The sequence below is a fragment of the Scatophagus argus genome, chromosome 7, assembly GCF_020382885.2.
Source record: "Scatophagus argus isolate fScaArg1 chromosome 7, fScaArg1.pri, whole genome shotgun sequence".
Lineage (NCBI taxonomy): Eukaryota > Metazoa > Chordata > Actinopteri > Scatophagidae > Scatophagus > Scatophagus argus.
The window spans coordinates 10,699,929-10,719,697 of record NC_058499.1 but is presented as its reverse complement, the minus strand read 5'-3'; the positions used below and the strand labels follow the sequence as shown (position 1 = coordinate 10,719,697).

At 40.8% G+C, this 19,769-nt stretch overlaps 3 protein-coding genes across 3 annotated transcripts; 2 read left to right on the top strand and 1 right to left on the bottom strand.

Moving 5' to 3' along the window:
* Positions 1-6: 6 nt before the first annotated feature.
* hacd3 (3-hydroxyacyl-CoA dehydratase 3) lies at positions 7-6,231 on the top strand. Its single transcript, XM_046394076.1, has 11 exons — positions 7-222; positions 883-925; positions 1,632-1,705; positions 1,810-1,974; positions 2,170-2,215; positions 3,201-3,311; positions 3,426-3,553; positions 3,715-3,827; positions 5,151-5,257; positions 5,343-5,474; positions 5,571-6,231. The coding sequence occupies exons 1-11, from the start codon at positions 145-147 to the stop codon at positions 5,645-5,647; spliced, it is 1,074 nt and encodes a 357-aa protein (XP_046250032.1). The 5' UTR covers positions 7-144; the 3' UTR covers positions 5,648-6,231.
* Positions 6,232-6,264: 33 nt separating this feature from the next.
* On the bottom strand, positions 6,265-11,068 carry ints14 (integrator complex subunit 14). Its single transcript, XM_046394075.1, has 12 exons — positions 10,963-11,068; positions 10,240-10,520; positions 9,990-10,097; positions 9,678-9,833; positions 9,082-9,200; positions 8,838-8,980; positions 8,589-8,681; positions 8,150-8,294; positions 7,878-8,011; positions 7,434-7,552; positions 6,781-6,846; positions 6,265-6,707 (listed from the first exon to the last, which is right to left on the bottom strand). Exons 2-12 carry the CDS (start codon positions 10,459-10,461, stop codon positions 6,474-6,476), a joined length of 1,539 nt encoding a protein of 512 aa, XP_046250031.1. The 5' UTR covers positions 10,462-10,520; positions 10,963-11,068; the 3' UTR covers positions 6,265-6,473.
* A 2,704-nt stretch (positions 11,069-13,772) lies between these two features.
* Positions 13,773-19,740, top strand: slc24a1 (solute carrier family 24 member 1). Its single transcript, XM_046394163.1, has 8 exons — positions 13,773-14,876; positions 15,890-15,949; positions 16,195-16,303; positions 18,155-18,243; positions 18,439-18,708; positions 18,803-18,892; positions 19,003-19,169; positions 19,271-19,740. The coding sequence occupies exons 1-8, from the start codon at positions 13,833-13,835 to the stop codon at positions 19,518-19,520; spliced, it is 2,079 nt and encodes a 692-aa protein (XP_046250119.1). The 5' UTR covers positions 13,773-13,832; the 3' UTR covers positions 19,521-19,740.
* Positions 19,741-19,769: the final 29 nt, after the last annotated feature.

The window sequence follows — 19,769 nt, the reverse complement described above, 5'->3', positions numbered from 1 at the left end:
CAGACGGTGAGCGCGCCCGTTCACAGAATATTCTGGGTATTTTGCTGTAGCTTCTCGGGACGGCTAGCATGAGGAGTGGAGGCTCCATTCATTGCCTGCTCAGCCTGTTATTTTTTTGAAACAAAGCTTAATAAAAACAGAACAATGATACTAACACCTCTCGTTTACTGGGCTCAACGCCATGAAGAAATTTACCTCCGAGTGGAGCTGACAGACGCTCAGGTGAGCTAACTCGATTGTACTGGACAGAGTTTGTGGTAACACGAACTGCCTACACTCACACCCTCCATCCGGAATTAGTGTTGAACTGTGAAAAAAATCTTAAATGATGCAAATGAAGGGTGTAGATTTTTATAAATGCGACACCGTTGAGCAGCTGTACACTTTGCATATTGGATAAACAGAGAGATCCTTTTGCGCGATAGCTGGTTTTTGCAAACCTACCTGCTAAGATCTGTAATCGTCTGTCAAGGGTTGATCCCACCTGTTCAGTTATGCCTTGAGTTTATGAAATTTAATCAAAATCAATATTTTTTTAAAAAAGTGACTTAAAAAAATGCCTGTTGCAGTACGCATTCCCATTTGAATAAAGAGGCAATAAAACTCGCAGGTGTGGGGTAACACTACCACATCCCTCCACTCATGAGTTTGGAGGTGGTGTATTCACAAAGTTGTCACTTCAGTCTGCAGGAGAGATCCTTTTTAACCCACTTTTATTTACTCCTGTCTAAATTTGTAGCGTAGTAGTTATATGGTTTGTTTGTGCAGCCCTGTGTATCGCTTCTTTGTTTAGTGTTGTGCACAGGTAGTAACAAAATGACTGAATTCTCACTCTGTAGGTGGAAGTAAACTCATCATCTGCCTCTCTGTTTGTTTTTGCAGAATATTGAAGTCCATATACATGAAAAAGTGCTCCAGTTTAGAGGTAACACACATTTTATATTTGTTAGAGAATTATTCTAATCTCATACAGAGTTATGGCCCTTTCATAGAGACTTATGTCTACCTCTGAACTATGGAGCCCTTAGTCTCTATTACTATGCCACAGGTCTTGCTGGGGCAGTTCATCTCAAGGCTAACTCCTTGGAAAGGAGTAATAACATTTCCCTGTTATCTGTATTGCTTAGAGATAATCTCTAATCTCTTCAGAAGTGCATTCCACTGTTCAGGTGGCAATATCTCACTGGGGCGCCACCTGTCTGGGATTATAGTGTGGCAATATCTCACTGGGGTGCCAACAGTCTTGGTGTATAGACTAATTGTGCTTTACGACTTTACCACAAATCCTAGTGGGAGACACTCTTTCACGCTTGTCATCTTTGCTGGGGGCAGAGGTTTGTAATGGTGATATGCAATTAATGTCTAAAGTTTAGTATACATGTACCCAAACTGGAAGAGTAGAATACAGAACAGAACTGGCGTGGCAATGCGCTGAGTAACATCGGCTCTATATTAACGCTATTTCTTCTTGGCCGAGTGTCATTAAGTACTTCATCATAAGACATCAGTGTCTCCAGAGTCTCCTTTTCTCATCAGAGTTCAAGGTTTTCCGCAACAATATTCATTTGACGAGGAAAATATTTTTGAAAAATTCATGATTTGTGACATAATTTATGGTATTTTGTGTGTAGCCCAGGGCCATGGTGCAAAGGGACAAAATGAATATGAGTTCAGCTTGGAGTTTCTTCTGCCAGTAAAGACGGAGGTGTGTATCCATTTTAAAACCAGTCCTAGATTTCTACTGTTTGTTCCTTATTTATGTCTTCTAGTTTTGCAGACTGTGCTCATTAAATCAACCTGTGTGTCCAGGTGAGCCATAAGTCCACACAGCGACAGGTAAACATTACAGTGCAGAAAGAGCAGCGAGGCTGGTGGGAAAGACTGACGGTACAGGAGCGCAAACCGGTCTTTCTGGCACCTGACTTTGACCGCTGGCTGGATGAGTCGGATGCTGAGATGGAGATCCGGGAGAAGGTGAATTTTGGGTTTTGACATCAGTGGATTGTTTTATTATTATCATGTGAAACCCGGTTATATTTAGCATCTGTGTTAATGCCATAACATACTCAATATTGCAAAATGTTAATATTATCCAATTGCACTATTGTTACTAAAGGCAAAGATTGAACACTTGTACAAATATTTTTGTTATTTTTCAACTTTGAAAAGGAGGAGAAAAGGAACAGGCTGAAGGCTTCAAGGCATAAAGAGGAAGGTGAGTACAAATCTGTCTTGGTGCATGTCTCTTTAAAGTCTCTAAAGAGCTTTTTGGCAGTAGATTTTTGTCATATCTATGGCCTAGTTTACACCTGGCATACATATGCATCTTGGGTGATCCGATCACAAGCTGATGCCTCTAAGCAAAGGTGTTGATGCACCCAAGATGTGCAGAAGCTTAAACACTTCAGACCACAGGTGGTCTGGGGCACACAGATCCACATTTGTTTAGCAGTATGTATGCAAATGTGTCCTGGGCCACACTGAAGGACTGCCAAATCAGCTGATGTTCTCTGTAAGTACACACAGAGCATACTGTCTGATTTCCATTTGGTTCGCTGTCATGTAAATTAGGTGTTAGGGCTGTCCTTCCTGTCAAGACAAGTAGTAGATGTTTATGAACGCACTGTTTCTGTTTCAGCTGATTCGAATAAATGAGGAGTTTAATAAACACAATATTCCTGGATTTCCTCCAAAAGTCATACAGTTTTCAGAGATGTGACTTTAGTCAATTCATAATCGTTCAAGCCATCTTTAATTAGACCTGAAATGCAATCATTAAGTTGTTTCTTTCCTTCTGAAAAACACTGTAAGTGTGTTGCAGCATTTCTACTGGCCTGTCGGCTACTACGTGTCTAAATTTTAAAAAACATTTTCTGCTGATTTCACAATTTATACCAAATTTTGAAAGAAGATGACACTTAATTGATGGTAAACATGGCAAATTTTTAAAATACACTAAAGAGTAACCAAATGGGAATTCAGATCATATCACAAATGGTCACTCAAGAGTTATGTGGAGATTGCATTGCATTAGATTGTAATGCTAAGTGTGATCTGACATACTTAAAGCTGCCCACCTCTGACTGGATCACTCAAAATGCATGTTAATGTGTATAAACAGCATCTTTGTTAGTTGCACTTGCTAGTTGTTTGTGTCAGGTGCCTCAGTGAGATTTCTTTTTCTCTTTAAAATGTTTCAGGGTTTCTCAGCCCGAAAACTGGATTTTTGTTTGTGTATAACCTGGTACAGTTTCTTGGTTTTTCGTGGATCTTTGTCAACATGACTGTACGGCTCTTCATTTTTGGCCAAGGTGAGGAAACACGAAACAGTTATGGCTTAAAGTTTCTCATTGTTTTTCCTTCACTGATTAGTTACTTCAAAAACTTTGTAAGACCTGTCATTTTTACCACTGCTCTCATTTCAGATTCTCTCTACGACACATTTCACACCATATCCGACGTGATGTTCTTCTGCCAGATCCTGGCAGCAGTAGAGGTCCTCAATGCTGCTTTTGGTGTAGTCCGCACAGGTGTTACTCCAACTCTTATTCAGGTATGAGATGCTCATTTGAATTTGAATTTCATGATGTGCAGTGACACCTGCTTTTCACAGAGAAGAAAAAAAATGTGTCTAACAGAAGGAGTACCAATGCATTTCAAGCTTAAGTGCTAATTTCTTATTACGTGCCTTTGTGAATTTTGCTCTTTTGTTAGGTGGTCGGAAGAAATTTTGTCCTCTTCATCATTTTTGGTAGTTTAGAGGAAATGCACAGCAAGCCAGTTGTGTTCTTCGTTTTCTATCTGTGGAGTGCCATTGAGATTTTTAGGTGAGTATGAATCTGCTTTGTCACTGATGATGGTGAACAGTCATGCAAATGGACTGAGTAATATTTTCCAATCACGCCATTGTTGTTGTTTACATGATTTTGTTGTCAATATGATTTAGCAGTTTGTAAATAGATTGTAAATAGATTATTGTCGTTTTCAGCTTGATACTACTTGTTCAAAAACATTTTGGTCTTAAAGTATTCCAACTATTATTCAGTTGACTGAAAGAGAATTAATTGGCAACTATTTTGATCATTGATGAACATTATTTTTGGGGCTTTTTAGCCTTTATTGGATAGGACAGCTTGTAGAGAGTGACAAGAAACATGGAGAGATAAGAGAAGCGGCTAAGGGTTGCAGGTTGGAACTGAACTGAGGCTGCTGCTGGTGCACACACACTACCAGGAGTCTGGTCCACGAAGCAAGCTAAGAAAAGCATGCATTAAAATCCAACGCCTGAAATGAATGAACCTAACATATCAGTTGTGACTAAAGTGGTTGCATAAAGGTCAATAGTTCATGCTATTCTTAAGCACCTCGAAAGGTCAAATGTAGACCAACAATGGCGATAAAGAGAGTGATTATGTTAACAGCACCAAGCAGTGCTTACTATCACAAATACATGAAGAATTCAGACACCCAATAACCAAAAAAGGTAATACAGCTGGGTCTGCTGTGTCAGTGTTACAGGAACTCCAGTAATGCAACAACTCAGGCTTAGCTTGACAGTTACTCTGCCCGAACCTTAGTTTCCTATCACAAGTTGCCATAGTAACTGAACTTGAACTGTGCTGAATTTGCTTTATGGAAAGAAATGAACTGGAAGATGAGTTAGAAATAAGCCTGGCCTCTTTGAGGAACAGACGTTAAGTCAGCTATCAGCTTGCCGAACGTTATTTGTTTTATTTATTTTTTTCAACAAATGACTAGGGGAAACCTTTGCTGTGGGATACTGTGATGAACATTTTACACTGTTTTCCGAGTCAGTCAGTTAACATCCATTTTCTATACGGGGGGGGGGGCAGGAGCCTATCCCAGCTGACTGTGGGCAAGAGGAAGGGTACACCCTGGACTGGTCGCCAGTCAATCGCAGGGCTGATACACAGACAACCACTCACGCACACACTCACACCTAGAGGCAATGTAGAGTAGCCAATTAACCTAATGTGCATGTTTTTGGTATTGTGGGAGGAAGCCAGAGTACCTGGAGAAAACCCACACTGGCACAGGGAGAACATGCAAACTCCACATAGAAGGTCCCAGACCGGGATTTGAACCTGGAACCCTCTTGCTATGAAACTAACATGATGATTCAATTTCAGGTATCCATTTTACATGCTGGGCTGTTTCAATACAGAGTGGAAAACTCTAACATGGCTGCGGTACACAATCTGGATACCACTGTACCCATTAGGTGTTGTAGCTGAAGGTGAGCTTGTTTCTTTTTCTCAGAATTTGTAGATATTCTTCACATTAAAGTTTGAAAAGTGATCTCATCTCCCAATCCCATGCAGCTGTTGCTGTGATACAGTCCATTCCCATCTTTGATGAGACCAAACTCTTCAGCATTCCTCTGCCAAAAGCCATCGGCACCTCTATCAACTTCTCTTACTTCCTGCACGTTTATCTAGTTCTCATGTTTCTGGGTAAGTGTCCAGATAAAACATTTCATATTATGTTATGTTCTACTGATGGCATTTTTTGTTCTAATAAACCTTCTGGTCATAACTCCCCCTCTTCAGGACTTTTTATCAACTTCCGTCATCTTTACAAGCAGAGGAAGAGGCGTTTCCGTACCAAGAAAAGGAAAGCAAATTAAGCTTCAGCGTCAACCACACTTCTCAAACACCCTTGCTGCCTACTTATTTCTTTTTTTGACATGATTCTTGCGAACAATCTCCAGTCAAACCACTTATAGTTTTTGTTATGAAGAAGTTAATTTTCCACAACCTGATTGGTCTAAAATATTTTCATTTATGGTCAACATGAACATCCTACTCATTTGGTGACTTAGTTCTCTTAGACATCAGTCTGTATTTTGTAGAATAGTTAAGAGCTGTAATAAGCCATATAACTTGATATCCTGTGTGATACTGCTTTGTTTTTCTCTTTGATCTTGATTCTTCATTTGTATATGAATGTTCCCAACAAATGCTGTATTTGTTATCATTCCAGATTTCTGAACTGCCCCACAAACCTCAGGGAAGGTCGTATTGTTGATTAAGAGCATTTTGTCCCCCTTATGCTCAATAATAACCAGCTATGACTTTTTTTTTTTTTATTTATGTCCCTTCCTTGTTCTGATACTTAACTGAATTTTAAACGCCAACATAACCATCATTTTGCAGGTTTTCTGTAAATGTGAGTTACCTGACAATGAATAAAGACAAAATTAAAATCTAATCAATTTGTGAAAAAGATCCTACAAAGGAATACGTAAAAAATATACATATATATACATGAACATCTTACAAACACCTTATTACGTATGTTTTGCCTTGTGTAGGCAGCGTCAAAGAGGAAGTGTAAGTCAGGTTTCCGAGTTCTTTAAACAACATTCAGCGCACACAGCTGCTGTCTCCACCTTGGTCCACACAGGCTGAAGCTGCTTCACATCAGTCCATTTTAACTAATTCAGACGGAGCTCAGCTTGAGAAGTCAGTGTGCATGGGAGCAATGTTGTGATCAAAAGCAGCATACTGGGAGTCACCAGTGCTGGCCAGTTTGAGTTGCTGCGCAGCATGGGAGAGTTGGAAAGCAGCATCTGGATGGGCCGAATCCGGCAGCAGGGTGCACTCTCTCTCCAGAAGGTCAGCCACCCCCTTCAGGAGCTCCCAGAAACCAAAAGCTAAGGCAGCCTTCCTGAGACGGTTCAGCTCCTGAAAGATTCAGATACAGCAATTTAAAATATGAAAAATATCAAAGATTAAAGTCAGTTGCAGCAAAGTTTACCTTGTAGAAGGTTTGAGTTTTATCTGGCAGTTTCCTTGCATTCCTCAGGATCTTCTGCACATCAGTCTGTAGAAAGACAGCATAAATAAACTTAACTCAATGACCAGAAATGACCCACAAAAATGTTTTGACTCAGTAATCAAAATGGTCACAGTATTGAAACTGAGGAATAATCATCATTTAAGAACTCCTTTAAACTATGGTTAAGCCTCCAACTGAATATCTCACTAACCACACTGCCTTGTGCCACATTCACATCACATGAGATAGATGGTAGAGATGGGAAAGATTCCCATGATGACATCAGGATGTAGAGCTGGTTGCACTGAAATACTGTGCATCTATAATATAACATCATATCCATTAAATGTAGGTTTAATTACACTGACTATCAGACTTGGTCTCAGCTTCCACATAGTGTCTGCTAGTCTTCATAAGGAACCACTCACACTGTGGTTAATACTAGATCTGAAACGTACTACCTACAATACACAATGGGATGACCGTCTCTCCAGTTTCTCTGAAGTACCATGGCTTGTGGATTTTGGGAGCACAGACTATGGAGACACCTTGTGAAAATGTCCCCCTCCAACTGAAACCAATCCTCATTTCTCACTTCACAATTTGTTTATAGATTATAGATTTTTCTGTACCTGTAATCCACTGGCCTTTATCCACACTGTAACATTTTGGGCATAGCTTCGTTTGACCTGGGGCTGCACAGGAAACGGACTTTTACTGTCATCCTCTCCATAGGGATTTTCAACAGCCTCTGAAATACCACAAAGGTCACAAAACATCAGGTGAGAGTCAGCTTCATGATAAAAGCGGTCCAACTTTGTAATAAAATGGAGTAAATTATTAACTGCTTGAGCATACGAACACACAGAGAGGCCTTTGCTCTTCAGGAATAAACAATCATTTACCTGTACATGGGTTAGTGTGTCATAAGCTACATTACAATACGATGAGTTTAACATCCCAAAAAAATGATGCTTTAAGGAATAAAGAACTATCAATGTCTTTCATAGCTAAGGAGACCCTAAAGATGTTTTAAATAAGTAGAAACCAAACACTATAAAGTAGTAAGGTGTCACCTGATATTGGTCCCAAATGTGAGATCTTGCCCAGCCAAGGCAGAGGTTCTGGACCAGGCTCAAACACAGACATCATCAGGTTTGATTTCTTCTTGCTGTCTGCTTGTGAGTACAGCATGCCATACCACTCTGACCTGAGAACAAGCAAATTCAATTTAGGCAATTGTCCATAACTAACTCATTTTATTCTGCAGGTGTCTTCATAATGCATAAAATTCCAAGTATAACAGAATTGATGTGTGTTAATTATAAACAGCTCTGCAGCATCTCACCCCAGCTGGACCAGTGCCACCATACCCTCAACTTTGAGACTGCCATGTAAGAGCACACAAAAATTTGGACTTTTGCCTGCCATTTGACTGGCAGAAGGTTCCTCCTCAAGCTCATCTGTAGCTCCTGTGCCAACGTCATCCACCTCTGAAATCAAACAAATAAAATACATTGATAATACCAGGATCTGAAAGGTAGCACACTGAGGGCTCACTGATTTTGAAATTTTCTGTTTAATTTGAACTTTGAAGGTAATGACAATATGAGTAAGAATGGGGGTTTAAAAATACTTGGATTACAAACACTTTGCATTTCCTTTAAAGAAATTCAGGGTATTTTCTGTGAAAATCAGTTACATCAATAACAATGAGCCCCTGGCATGCTGTACAACTGATATGTCTACGTCAAGTTTTTCTTGAGACAACACTGTGCAACACTAACCTTTGTTCACAGCAATAGGCAGTACCAAGTGTCTGGATATAACAGGAGGACTGGAAATATCAGCAATTTCAATGAAACCCACAATTTCCAAATCTGCAACAAGTAAAACAGAAAGATGAAGACGTAATATAGAAGATGATAATAATCAGAATTCCTTTATTTATCCCCGAGGGGAAATTCGTTAAGGAATAAAGGATAAAGACAGCTTAAAGTAACCTTTAAATCATGAAATTAAAACTAGCTGGGTACCTGTACTGACTGCTCGAGGTATGGGCTCCACCTCTTCATCAATCACAACAGGCTCGGGTCGAGGGAACACCTGAACATCTGAGGACAGGTTCCCACAGTGCAGGACAGCATGGAAAGGAGAGTACGCAAGATCAATCAGCCTCCTGAAGACATACAAAGACAAACAATGGAAAGGTTTCTCAATAATTACGTAAAACATGAAAAAGTAAATTTTTCTGGATTATTTCCCCAGTAACACTCATACCCAAACATGGCCTGTACACTCTTCATGCAAAGGGGTCCCTCCATAGTGAAGATCTGTCCATCACCTCCACTGAGACGAAGCAGCTCCTCCAAATTGTCCATGGCATCTGTCATCTGTAGCTGTAATAACACAACACAGGAAGCTGCATTTTTTGCAAGCACTAACTTGCCATAAGCTTAAAATTTAGACAGATGACAGATTTCCTGGGCACCCTAAAGAAAATTGTTGCCCCATGACACAAGCGACCGAAAAGTATGTGCTTATTTTCTTCCCAAGTGAAGCTAAACAGTAAAACATTTAGCCCATGAACACTATAGTTTCTAGGAGTCATTGTTATATTACAGTCACTGACATTTCATTGACATAATCATGTACATTCATCACTATGATCTCTCATCCTGAGATTTTATCAAAATATATCTAAGGTATAAAGGCTCAGCAGAGGCCACCGCATTAGATCTCTTTTCTAACAAGCTGTTTCTATTTCCATGGTATCAGATTAAGTTTCTTCCATGGTTTTACACTGTCTGTCTTCAGACCAGTTAACAGTTACAAGTTAACAGAAACTAGCCAACAAAAAGAGGGTGAACGGGTACCTCCTCTGCATTGGCTACACACATGATGTAGAGCTTGCAAGGGAAAGGGAAAGGAAGTGGAAACTTTTTGTCATCCCCACGCTGCTTTAGTGTTTGCAGGGAGTGACGTAGAGAACCCTTTCCAATACCCAGAGATCCATCAGTAACTAGCACCACCTATGGGACAAAGGAAGGAATATATGAATATGACCCCACAAAGAGAGCCATAGCAGAGATAACTGAATTCAATAAATACACTGACTGCACAACAGCTTAACTGAATCAATAATAAATTCAAAGGTGTGATGATACTGCATAAATGACTCAAAATACCTGACAGGGACAGGCACTGCCCCACTCCTGCTGTACCACGTTACTAACCCCTTGAAGAGCTGACTCAACACAGGTCTTGTCATAGTCTTCAAGGGTGCTCAAAGCCTCCTGCACCAAAAAAGACATTCATGAGTTAATCCCCAGATCTCCTCCAAAGTCATGCTCATTTTCTGTGTCAAACTCGGGCAGTGACTGAGGAGATGAAACTGTATTATTTTTAGAATGACCTCTCATATCATGCAAACTTTACCTGTAATGCATTGTAATCTCTGGTGAAAGGCACCAAAAGCTCCCAGAGAGAAGAAAATGCCATCAGTGTTGTGAACTCCAAGCGGTAGTTTGAGGCCATGTGTTCAAACAACATATTAAGTCCGTGGACAGCGAGGTTCTTCCTTTGAAAGTCCTCGCTGCCATCCAGCGACACTGGCCGTGTCATGGACAGAGACACGTCCATTAAGACCACAGTAGGCATGGCTTGCTATCGATCCGCGATAACACAATGGAAATAAATTACCCTCCAACGTGCTCCCACTGAAGGAAAAGACGAAGAAAAAAACACATGTGTGAGAAGAACAGAAAAAAATGAGAAGTTAGCTAGCTTAGCAGCTCTTAGGCTCTTCCTCTCTCTGGGGGGTACATTAACAACATAATTCATCAGTTTCGTAGTTTATTATGTCATAAGTATTGATGTCAGCATCAAAACTTTTGAGAGTATCGTGGTATGGTTACTGTAGCTCAAACAACGACTACAACGGCGTTCAACTCTTGCTGGAAAGATCGACCCACAGCCGAGGACTGTTAGCTAATGTGGTTGGTTGTTCGGCTAATTAACGCTAGCTTTCTGCAACATGACGCCAAAAGACCCCAAAAAAGAAACGCTCTGGTTACTACTTAACAAGTGGTGGAAAATAACTATCCATAAGTTAAACAATAAGTGAATAATGAATGTGACAAATATTAAACATGTACGTGCCATTCAACGTCCCACTCGCTGTCCAGTGTTTGTGTTGTAATGTGCACCACTACTTCCGTCCGGGTTGAAACAGTATACGTTGGAATACATGGTTCCTTTGTTATCTTCCTGAGAGAAGTTTGCAGAAAAACCCACTAATTTCATCAGTAATTCGTACATACATGTACTCACATATATTTAAGAATAGAATTTCTATACAGGAAATATTAATGCTGAATTTAATTATTCCAGTTCAAACAAACGCAAGCGGAGAAGAAGATAACTGGGTGTTGAACATAAAAAGTTGTTTATGTGCAGTAAGTTGCACGACTTGTTAAGGAAACGCGTAAAAAAACGTTTTCATCTAGCGATCGGGTCAGCACTGAATTTGAATAATTTCGTGGATAGTTTCGCACAGCAACCGGTGAGAAGTAGTCGCACTTTTTATGAGGTAAGCCAGCTCACACTTTGTTTATAACCGTTACATTAACATCATACGCGTCTTCATGCTTCAAGGACCATGATCCATGTTTTTGTGATCAGTTACGCGCGAAAAATTGATTAAACACATAGCATATATTACTTTTAGGAGACTTCAGTATAACTGTCATTTTTTCTATTATTATTGTTACTAGAGCCAAGGATGTAACATGAAGTAGCGCCATTGCCCATTTATGCAGCTTTTTTTTGCTTTCGCAGCCAAAAACACTTCTTTGGGGAAAAAATGAGTTTTGCAAAAAGGAGGGTCCTGCTTCTCCTCTTTGGGGTTTTCCTCTGTACCTTCTACCAGCTCAGCAGCAGTGCCAGACTGTACGAGCCTTTGCCGATGAAGAAGGTGGGAAAAGACGGGGTCGAGGAGGCTACAATAAAGTCTCAGAGGCTGGAGGAGCCCGTCACTGCAACACATGAATCAGAATCCACATATCAAACAACATCAGAGATTCACAGGGTACATCATACGAATACAACTTCAGATTTTACAGCATCCACCTTCCCTGAATCTCCACCATCGCCAACTACAAACCAGACTACTGTCCTCAACATCTCTGTGGCCTCTGAACCTCCACAGGAGACCCCCACACCAGCTCCCCCTGTTACCACCATTACTCCAGATTCTCTTGGTGAAGCTCCACATATTAGGACCAAATACCTAGCAGATTTCTTCTCTATTGAAGACCGCAGACGAGGCTGGGTGATCCTCCACATTATTGGGATGATATACATGTTCATTTCACTTGCAATTGTGTGTGACGAGTTCTTTGTTCCTGTGTTGGGTGTGATCACAGACAGGTTGGCCATCTCTGATGAAAATTTGCTGTCCCTACACCACTCAACCAGAACTTCCACTTCACCTCCTACTTCCACTTCTTGTGGGCCATCTCTTCATTGTGTGAAATCAGCCCAGTTATTGTCTTGTTGTCTGCTATTGGTGTTATGGAGGTGGAGATGTCAATGTGGGTGCAGTAGTAGATGAAGAGGGTAGAGAATTGTATTTCTTTTAATTTTTATTAGAGACAAAATGAAAGTGATGCCATTTTGTCTGTCATGTGTTCTGTGCTTAAAATTAAAACATTAAAATTAAACATTTGAAAATGTTGTGAATGTTCCATTTGTTTGTCCTGGTGACTTTCACAGTGAAAGCTCTGTTGTGTCTAATTCACCTTAAACAAAAAACAGTTGTATTTCATGTTTAGACGGTTGAATCAATTTATCGGTTCAGTCATTAATTCGTTAAATTAATGCAGCAGGTGAGGCTTTAGGTGTGGGGTTTAGCCTGCTTGCTGATCCCTCTCAGTCTCTTTGGTATCTGAATGAGATTCTTGAATGACATCAGTGGCTTTGTGGATTTAATGATCGGAAAAAACAAAAGGGAAATTTGGGAAAAGAGGATTGAGAGAGAAGACTGATTAGGCCTAAACTATTCTTGACATGATTATTGACAGTGTTGTAATGTGTGCCACTACTTCCACCCGAGTGAAAACAATGTACCAATAAATAGTTTCTATATTATATATAATTTTCTTTAAATTGGAAATTCCATATTAATGTGCTGAAGTTGGCCCTAATGATCACAGAGGAACACTATAATTTCAACAATAATGTTATGCCTTGTGTGCATTTTACATTCTGGAGTGAAGTTTTTAAATTAGCCGTTCAATTTCAAATAGTTATGTGTCTTTAGATAATCAAACTGTTGGTTTCAGGTTTCATAAAATTATTTTTATGCTACAGTTATGCATCATAATAACATAAGAACACTTTTCACTTTGCATTAAATTAAATATTGCTATGGTAGGTTCATAATAAAGTGAGAGTGAGACTATGCACATAATCCTCTTAGAAGACTTCAGGTATTAGGTATTATGCTGATCCATTGTGAAGACTTGTCCTGTGTCCTACATAACCCTTTGGCCACAGGCAACAGTTTGGACTATAGCTTGTGCCACAATACCCAGCTGTGGAAATCTGCTTTTTGCACACCTGACTTCACAAGACATTCATTGTATGGTAAGTCTCCACCTGTTGTTATTGTTTTTTTGTTTCTTTTCTGTGTGCATTGATGTCTTGCCTTTGCTCGAGTTTATCTGTCACTCGTCTTGTTCAAGATGTTTCTCAGACACCTGGAATATGCAAAGAAAGTCGTCATAACAGCTTCTGAAAGGGCTTACCAGTAATATTATGACAGATGACGATGATGATGATCTCTTTCTGTCATTTTCAATAGGCTGGGATTTTCAAGGAGTTGAGGATATGACATGAATCACACCGCTGAAGTTTTGGATTCTGTCACCCCATGGTCTGCTGGGGAGAGAACTGGATGTGTCGTCTACCAAAGTCCATTTATGCAGCTTAATTCTCCATAGCCAATAGCATCACTGCTTTGGAGGAAAATGTATTACACAAGAAGGAAGCGACTGCAGCTGAGCCGGGTCCTGTTTCTCCTCTCTGGCGTTTTTCTCTGCACCCTCTACCATCTGACCATCAGTGCCAGACTGTATGAGCCTTTACCAATGCCTCAGATTGGAGAGGACTTTGGAGAAGGTTCAACAGAGGGGGTTGAGGAGACTACAGTAGAGACTCAGGGGCTGGAGGAGCCTCTCACTGTAACACATGAATTAGAGCCCACAGACCAAACAACACCAGAGATGCACGTGGTACATCGTACGGATGCAACTTCAGATTCTACGGCATCCACCTCCACTGAATCGCCACCATTGCCAACTACGAACCGGACCATTGTGCACTGCATCTACGTGGCCCCTGAGCCTCCACAGGAGACCCCCACGCCAGCTCCGGCGCCTCCTGTAACCACCATCACTCCGGCTTCTCCTGGTGAAGCACCACATGTTAAGGGTGAATACCCTGAGGATTTCTTCTCTGTTGAAGACCGCAGACGAGGCTGGGTGATCCTCCACGTTATTGGGATGATGTACATGTTCATTTCACTTGCAATTGTGTGCGATGAGTTCTTTGTTCCTGCGTTGGGTGTGATCACAGACAAGTTGGCCATCTCTGATGATGTGGCAGGAGCCACTTTCATGGCTGCTGGAGGTTCTGCTCCTGAGCTTTTCACCTCGCTGATTGGAGTCTTCATCGCCCACAGCAATGTGGGCATTGGCACAATCGTTGGTTCAGCAGTTTTCAACATCTTGTTTGTGATTGGAATGTGTGCTTTGTTTTCACGGGAGGTACTTCATCTAACCTGGTGGCCACTTTTCAGAGATGTATCTTTCTACATACTTGACCTCATATTACTCATCATCTTCTTCTTGGATAATGTTATAATGTGGTGGGAGAGCTTGATGCTGGTTACCAGTTACACTCTTTACGTGGTTTTCATGAAGTTCAATGTGCAAATAGAGCAGGCCTTCAAGTCCCAACTCCACAAACATAAGAACATTGTCAAAGTCATTGCTGTGGAAGAACCTGAAAAGGTAAGCACTCATGTGACAGAACCTGAATCTAAAATCTGATTTTTCATGTTCTCAATTGACAGAATAATGAGCAAGTTATTATACAATTTTATCACAGAGTGTTTTCACAAGGGTGGAAGATAACCTGAAGAGTTACTAACCAACAGTTTGCAGGCATTTGCTCAAAGCTGTCCTAATATGTCCAAGCTTATTAACATAATTACTTCATACAACAGTGGCGTGTAATTCAGAGCAAAGTTGTTGAACTTGAAAGAACAACATAAACAGCTACTGAAGACAAATGCATACTTCTTGATGAGTTGCATATTTTAAATTGTTCACTGGCACCATTTTTGCTAGTTTAGTTTTACTGTTTACTCTTATTAGCACTGCCGTGACAATGTTGATACGACTGGCCGTGAAACATGCATATTCTCAAAAGTCCAAAAGTGGTTTGAAACAGCATCGAAGCAGAAAGTCATGTTGTTCATCCCTCATGACATTTTCAAATCACGTCAAACGAGTGAAATGACACTAGCAAAAAAGCTTTTAGGGACCAAAGCTGATGAGCCACAACAACCTAATCCTTTGAGGATCTACAGCTATGCACAAACTGTAGCATCAACATATACTGTGTTTAACCTTGGTAAGCCTGACTGAGGCTTAATTTATACAAAGTGCATTTGTGTACTCTCAGGGTATTTGCTGAGATGGATATGTCGCTGGAGCTGCGTTCCTAACGAGCAAATGTAATTATTTCATCCAGGGATGCTATTTCACATCATATGTAATCACACTGTAGTGTTTCATTTTACTTGTTTGTTTGTTATAATGGAGTTAACAATAACTTCACAAATTTATAATCCTATACATGACATGCAACTCCACCTTTTATACTAACAAGACTAACAAAACCTGCAGAGTGTGCAATGTGTGAAATAGCAGTGTTAGAATGTAATGTATATACTGACATTTAAGCTCTGGTCTATCTTTACCGATGAATAATTATCACTGAAAAACATTGCTGCATGCAGACAAGTGGAGACGATGAAGATAAAGCCAGTCCTGCTCCAGAGGACAAGAATCGCTTAAAGGTAAAAATCAACCACAACAACAAATCAATCAACTGTAAATAGAAAAACATAAAAAACCAACATCCTCACACTCACAGTGTTCATTTATATAATTTTACATGACCTTTCTGCAGTCCCCCTAATGTACTGGCCTCCCTTCAAGTGATGGCACATGTAAATGCACTATGATATGATTGTCTAACACTAGTGTTTCAGTGTCCACTACTGTGAGCAGCTGTCGTGACCTGAACCTTCTCTTTCCCCAGCTGAAACCATCCCTTCAGCGAGGGGGAAGTTCAGCTTCTTTACACAACAGCACAATGAGAAACACCATCTTCCAACTCATGATCCACACCTTAGACCCTCTCGGAGAGGGTGAGTACCATATCACCAAAAGGGTTGCCTGAATTATTTGAAACTGCTCTTACAATGAGTGTCTGGGGACTACATCCTTCTCATAGTAAAATGGATTAGCAAAGTGTCCCATATGAAGGCAGCACTAAGTCCAGATTGATACTAAGCAGATAAATACCTACCTCAGTCTGTGGAAGGATCCTTCTGTAGGCCCGCAGTCTGAAAAAAGATATTTTTTGGACACAAACAACTTTGGTCTTCAGTAGAAAGAGTATTTTACATGCAGAAATTACTATTAAACAATGTCTAGCATGTGAGAGGGATACTAAAAGTGTTATTATTTCTGCTAAAACAGTGAGATCACTACAAAGTAATCCAATCTGGTAACTATGATGTACTGCTGGTTGGTTAAATAGTACAGTGATGGACTGGTCCTGTATAGTTTCCCCAGTGGTTTTCCCTGGTAGGTTAGTAGTGCATCATGCTATGGTGGCACAGCAGCGTTCACATTATCCTGTTCTATGCTTGCCTGAGGCAAGACCACTATACAGTATATCCCAGTGTATGTACCTGCAGACCTGGCTCCCGGTTCAGTCGTCTCTGAGGCTTCCAGACAGAAAACACTCCACTCTTCCAGCTCAAGATTCATTTTTCATATTTTTTGATTTTGTTAATCAAAGGATTTAAATTTAATCCCAAAATGGATATTTGCAGCAGCTATCCATCCTTCTGTGCCCTGCCTGTCTATAATGACTTCTGCTGTTGATTATGCTTGGTTAGAGTATTCAATGTGAGACACTGGATCAAAAAAAAAAAAAACCTATTTGTCTACTGGAATCAAATCACTGGTTCTAATAGACAAGGAGACATTAGAATTGATTTAATGGGTTTTCAGTGAAGAGCAAAATGAGATTGAGTCTTGTCTTATGCTGTGTGGTGCCTCTTGTGCGATTCCTTTTATGAGCTCTTTCTTTATTTCATGACATTGCTCTGTGCTGCAGGAAGGATTATGATGCTGCTGTTGTTTTTGATGCTATACTACCAACTAACTCATGAATGTTGTGGCTGCGTATCCACTGTGAAATTGTTGTAATTGCTATCACATGACTGGGTAATTAATCACTAAATTTTAAGTGTATTTCTGCTTGTTTTGATTGTTCGTAGGGAAATTTAAGGATAAGGCTGAGACTCTGAATAATGTGGCTAAACGGACAGCAGAGAGCAAATCTCAAGACAAAAGTGAAGGTAAAATGGAAGGATGTGATGGTCATCCACTGATCAGGCGCCCTTCATTAAGCTTTCAGACTCGGCTCATGAACCAAGTCTGAAAACTGCTCATCATCTGGGCTGCAAAGCTCTGTTTCACATTGAATCCATACAGCCAGAATACTCCAGCATGTGAGCTGAGTGAGTCGAGCCAGTTCTGTCACAACAAAATGATACAATGTCCTCTATTATAATAATGTAAGACAGCTTAATGGCAGCCAACGGGAAAATCTTTAGTCATTTTTTCATTCTGCTTGGCAGTAAAATATGAAGTGTACACAGGGTAGTATAAATAAAACACAATTAATACATCAGATTGTGCACAGGTACACTATACTGTCTAAAAACAACATAAAAATGGTAACAAAGAGAGGCCCTCAGGAGTGTGTAATAAAACACACACATCCGTGAAGGCAGTGAATTCATTTGGTCCAGTCGCCATGAGGATGATCTCATATATCATGTAAGTCCTAACAACATTTTCACCGTATGTCTCCCTATGATCGGGCCTAAAGTCTTGTAACATGAAATGCTGGTTCCTTGACATAGCTGAATGAGTTAGTGGCATGAGGGAAACGCACAAGATCTTGGGGATTCCTTTTGCAGATGGTGGGGGAAAAGCTGAGCAGACCAAACAGCCAGAGGTTGCCCCATCGACAGAAACAGAGAAGAAGGAGCAGCCAGAGGACAAGAAGGTACTCTCCAACCATGTCCTGAGGGTTATCAAAAAGCCCAGAAGTCAGTCTTTGATACCTGTCTATGTAAGAGTCAATGTTCAGAGCTACAACCTTAGGCAAATGGCTTCTTCAGGTGTCTTTGGCATTTTCTTTTATTGTTGTCTTTTCTGTCTTTACTGTCATCCATCATGATGTCTTTCCCGAACACTTCAGGAGGATGTGCCTGCAGGAGAAGATGGCTCAGGAGCATCTGAAGGCTCTGGAGATGATGAAGATGACAGTGGCGAAGAGAGTGATGAGTCCAGTGAAGACGAAGATGATGATGAGGATGAAGATGAGGAGGAAGAAGAAGAACAGGAGGAGAAAGAAGATGAACCTCTGTCTTTAGAGTGGCCAGACACACGACGTAAACAAGCCACCTACCTCTTCCTGCTCCCCATCATCTTCCCTCTGTGGCTCACAGTTCCAGATGTCCGTAACCAGGTAAAGACCCCGACAGAGTTCTGAGATCAGCTGTGGTAATCTTAAATGCCTCACTGTTTTTTTTGTTTGTTTGTTTGTTTTTTCCATCCTGCAGAAATCCAGAAAATTCTTTGTGGTCACCTTCCTGGGCTCTATTTTGTGGATTGGTGTCTTCTCCTACCTCATGGTGTGGTGGGCCCATCAGGTCAGTTATTGTAGTGACGTGAATCCAGGTATCAGTGGATTTTTCAAATCCATCTGAGTAAGTGATTTCTGTAGCTTCTGTCCACTCAGAATTCTGGTTTTCCCTTGCAGGTGGGTGAGACTGTTGGCATCTCAGAGGAGATTATGGGCCTTACTATCCTGGCTGCGGGGACGTCCATTCCTGACCTCATTACCAGTGTGATTGTGGCCCGTAAAGGCCTGGGAGACATGGCTGTGTCCAGCTCTGTGGGCAGTAACATCTTCGACATCACTGTGGGGTGAGCTCTGATAACCTGATGTGTCCCACTTGAGAAAGAAATGCAGATGAACACTCAGTTGTCTTACAATTTTCTGTTTATCGCTCTGTCACTTGCAAAAGCCTTCCAGTCCCGTGGCTCTTGTACTCCAGCATCCACAGTTTGGCTCCAGTGGCCGTCAGCAGCAACGGACTCTTCTGTGCCATTGTGCTGCTCTTCATCATGCTCCTCTTTGTCATCATCTCCATTGCATCCTGTAAGTGGAAGATGAATAAGGCACTGGGTTTCACCATGTTCCTGCTCTACTTTATCTTCTTGGTGCTTAGTGTGATGCTGGAAGATCGCATCCTTATCTGCCCCATTTCCATCTGAACTTGTCTATAGCAGGCGTTCTCTTCACTTGTGACCTGAAGCAGAACTTACATGCCCGTGCAGATCTCGTGAGGATGGATCTGAATATCTGTAGAAACTGTGCAGAAAGCTACTGTAGTTGCTCTGCATTGCTGCCATCGACAAGTGCCAGCTATGTCAGCAGCAAAACACACACTACAACATTTTCTAGAACTTATTTCATACTCACTTTTAGTAACAATGGCAGCTTGTACATTTATTTTTTTTGAT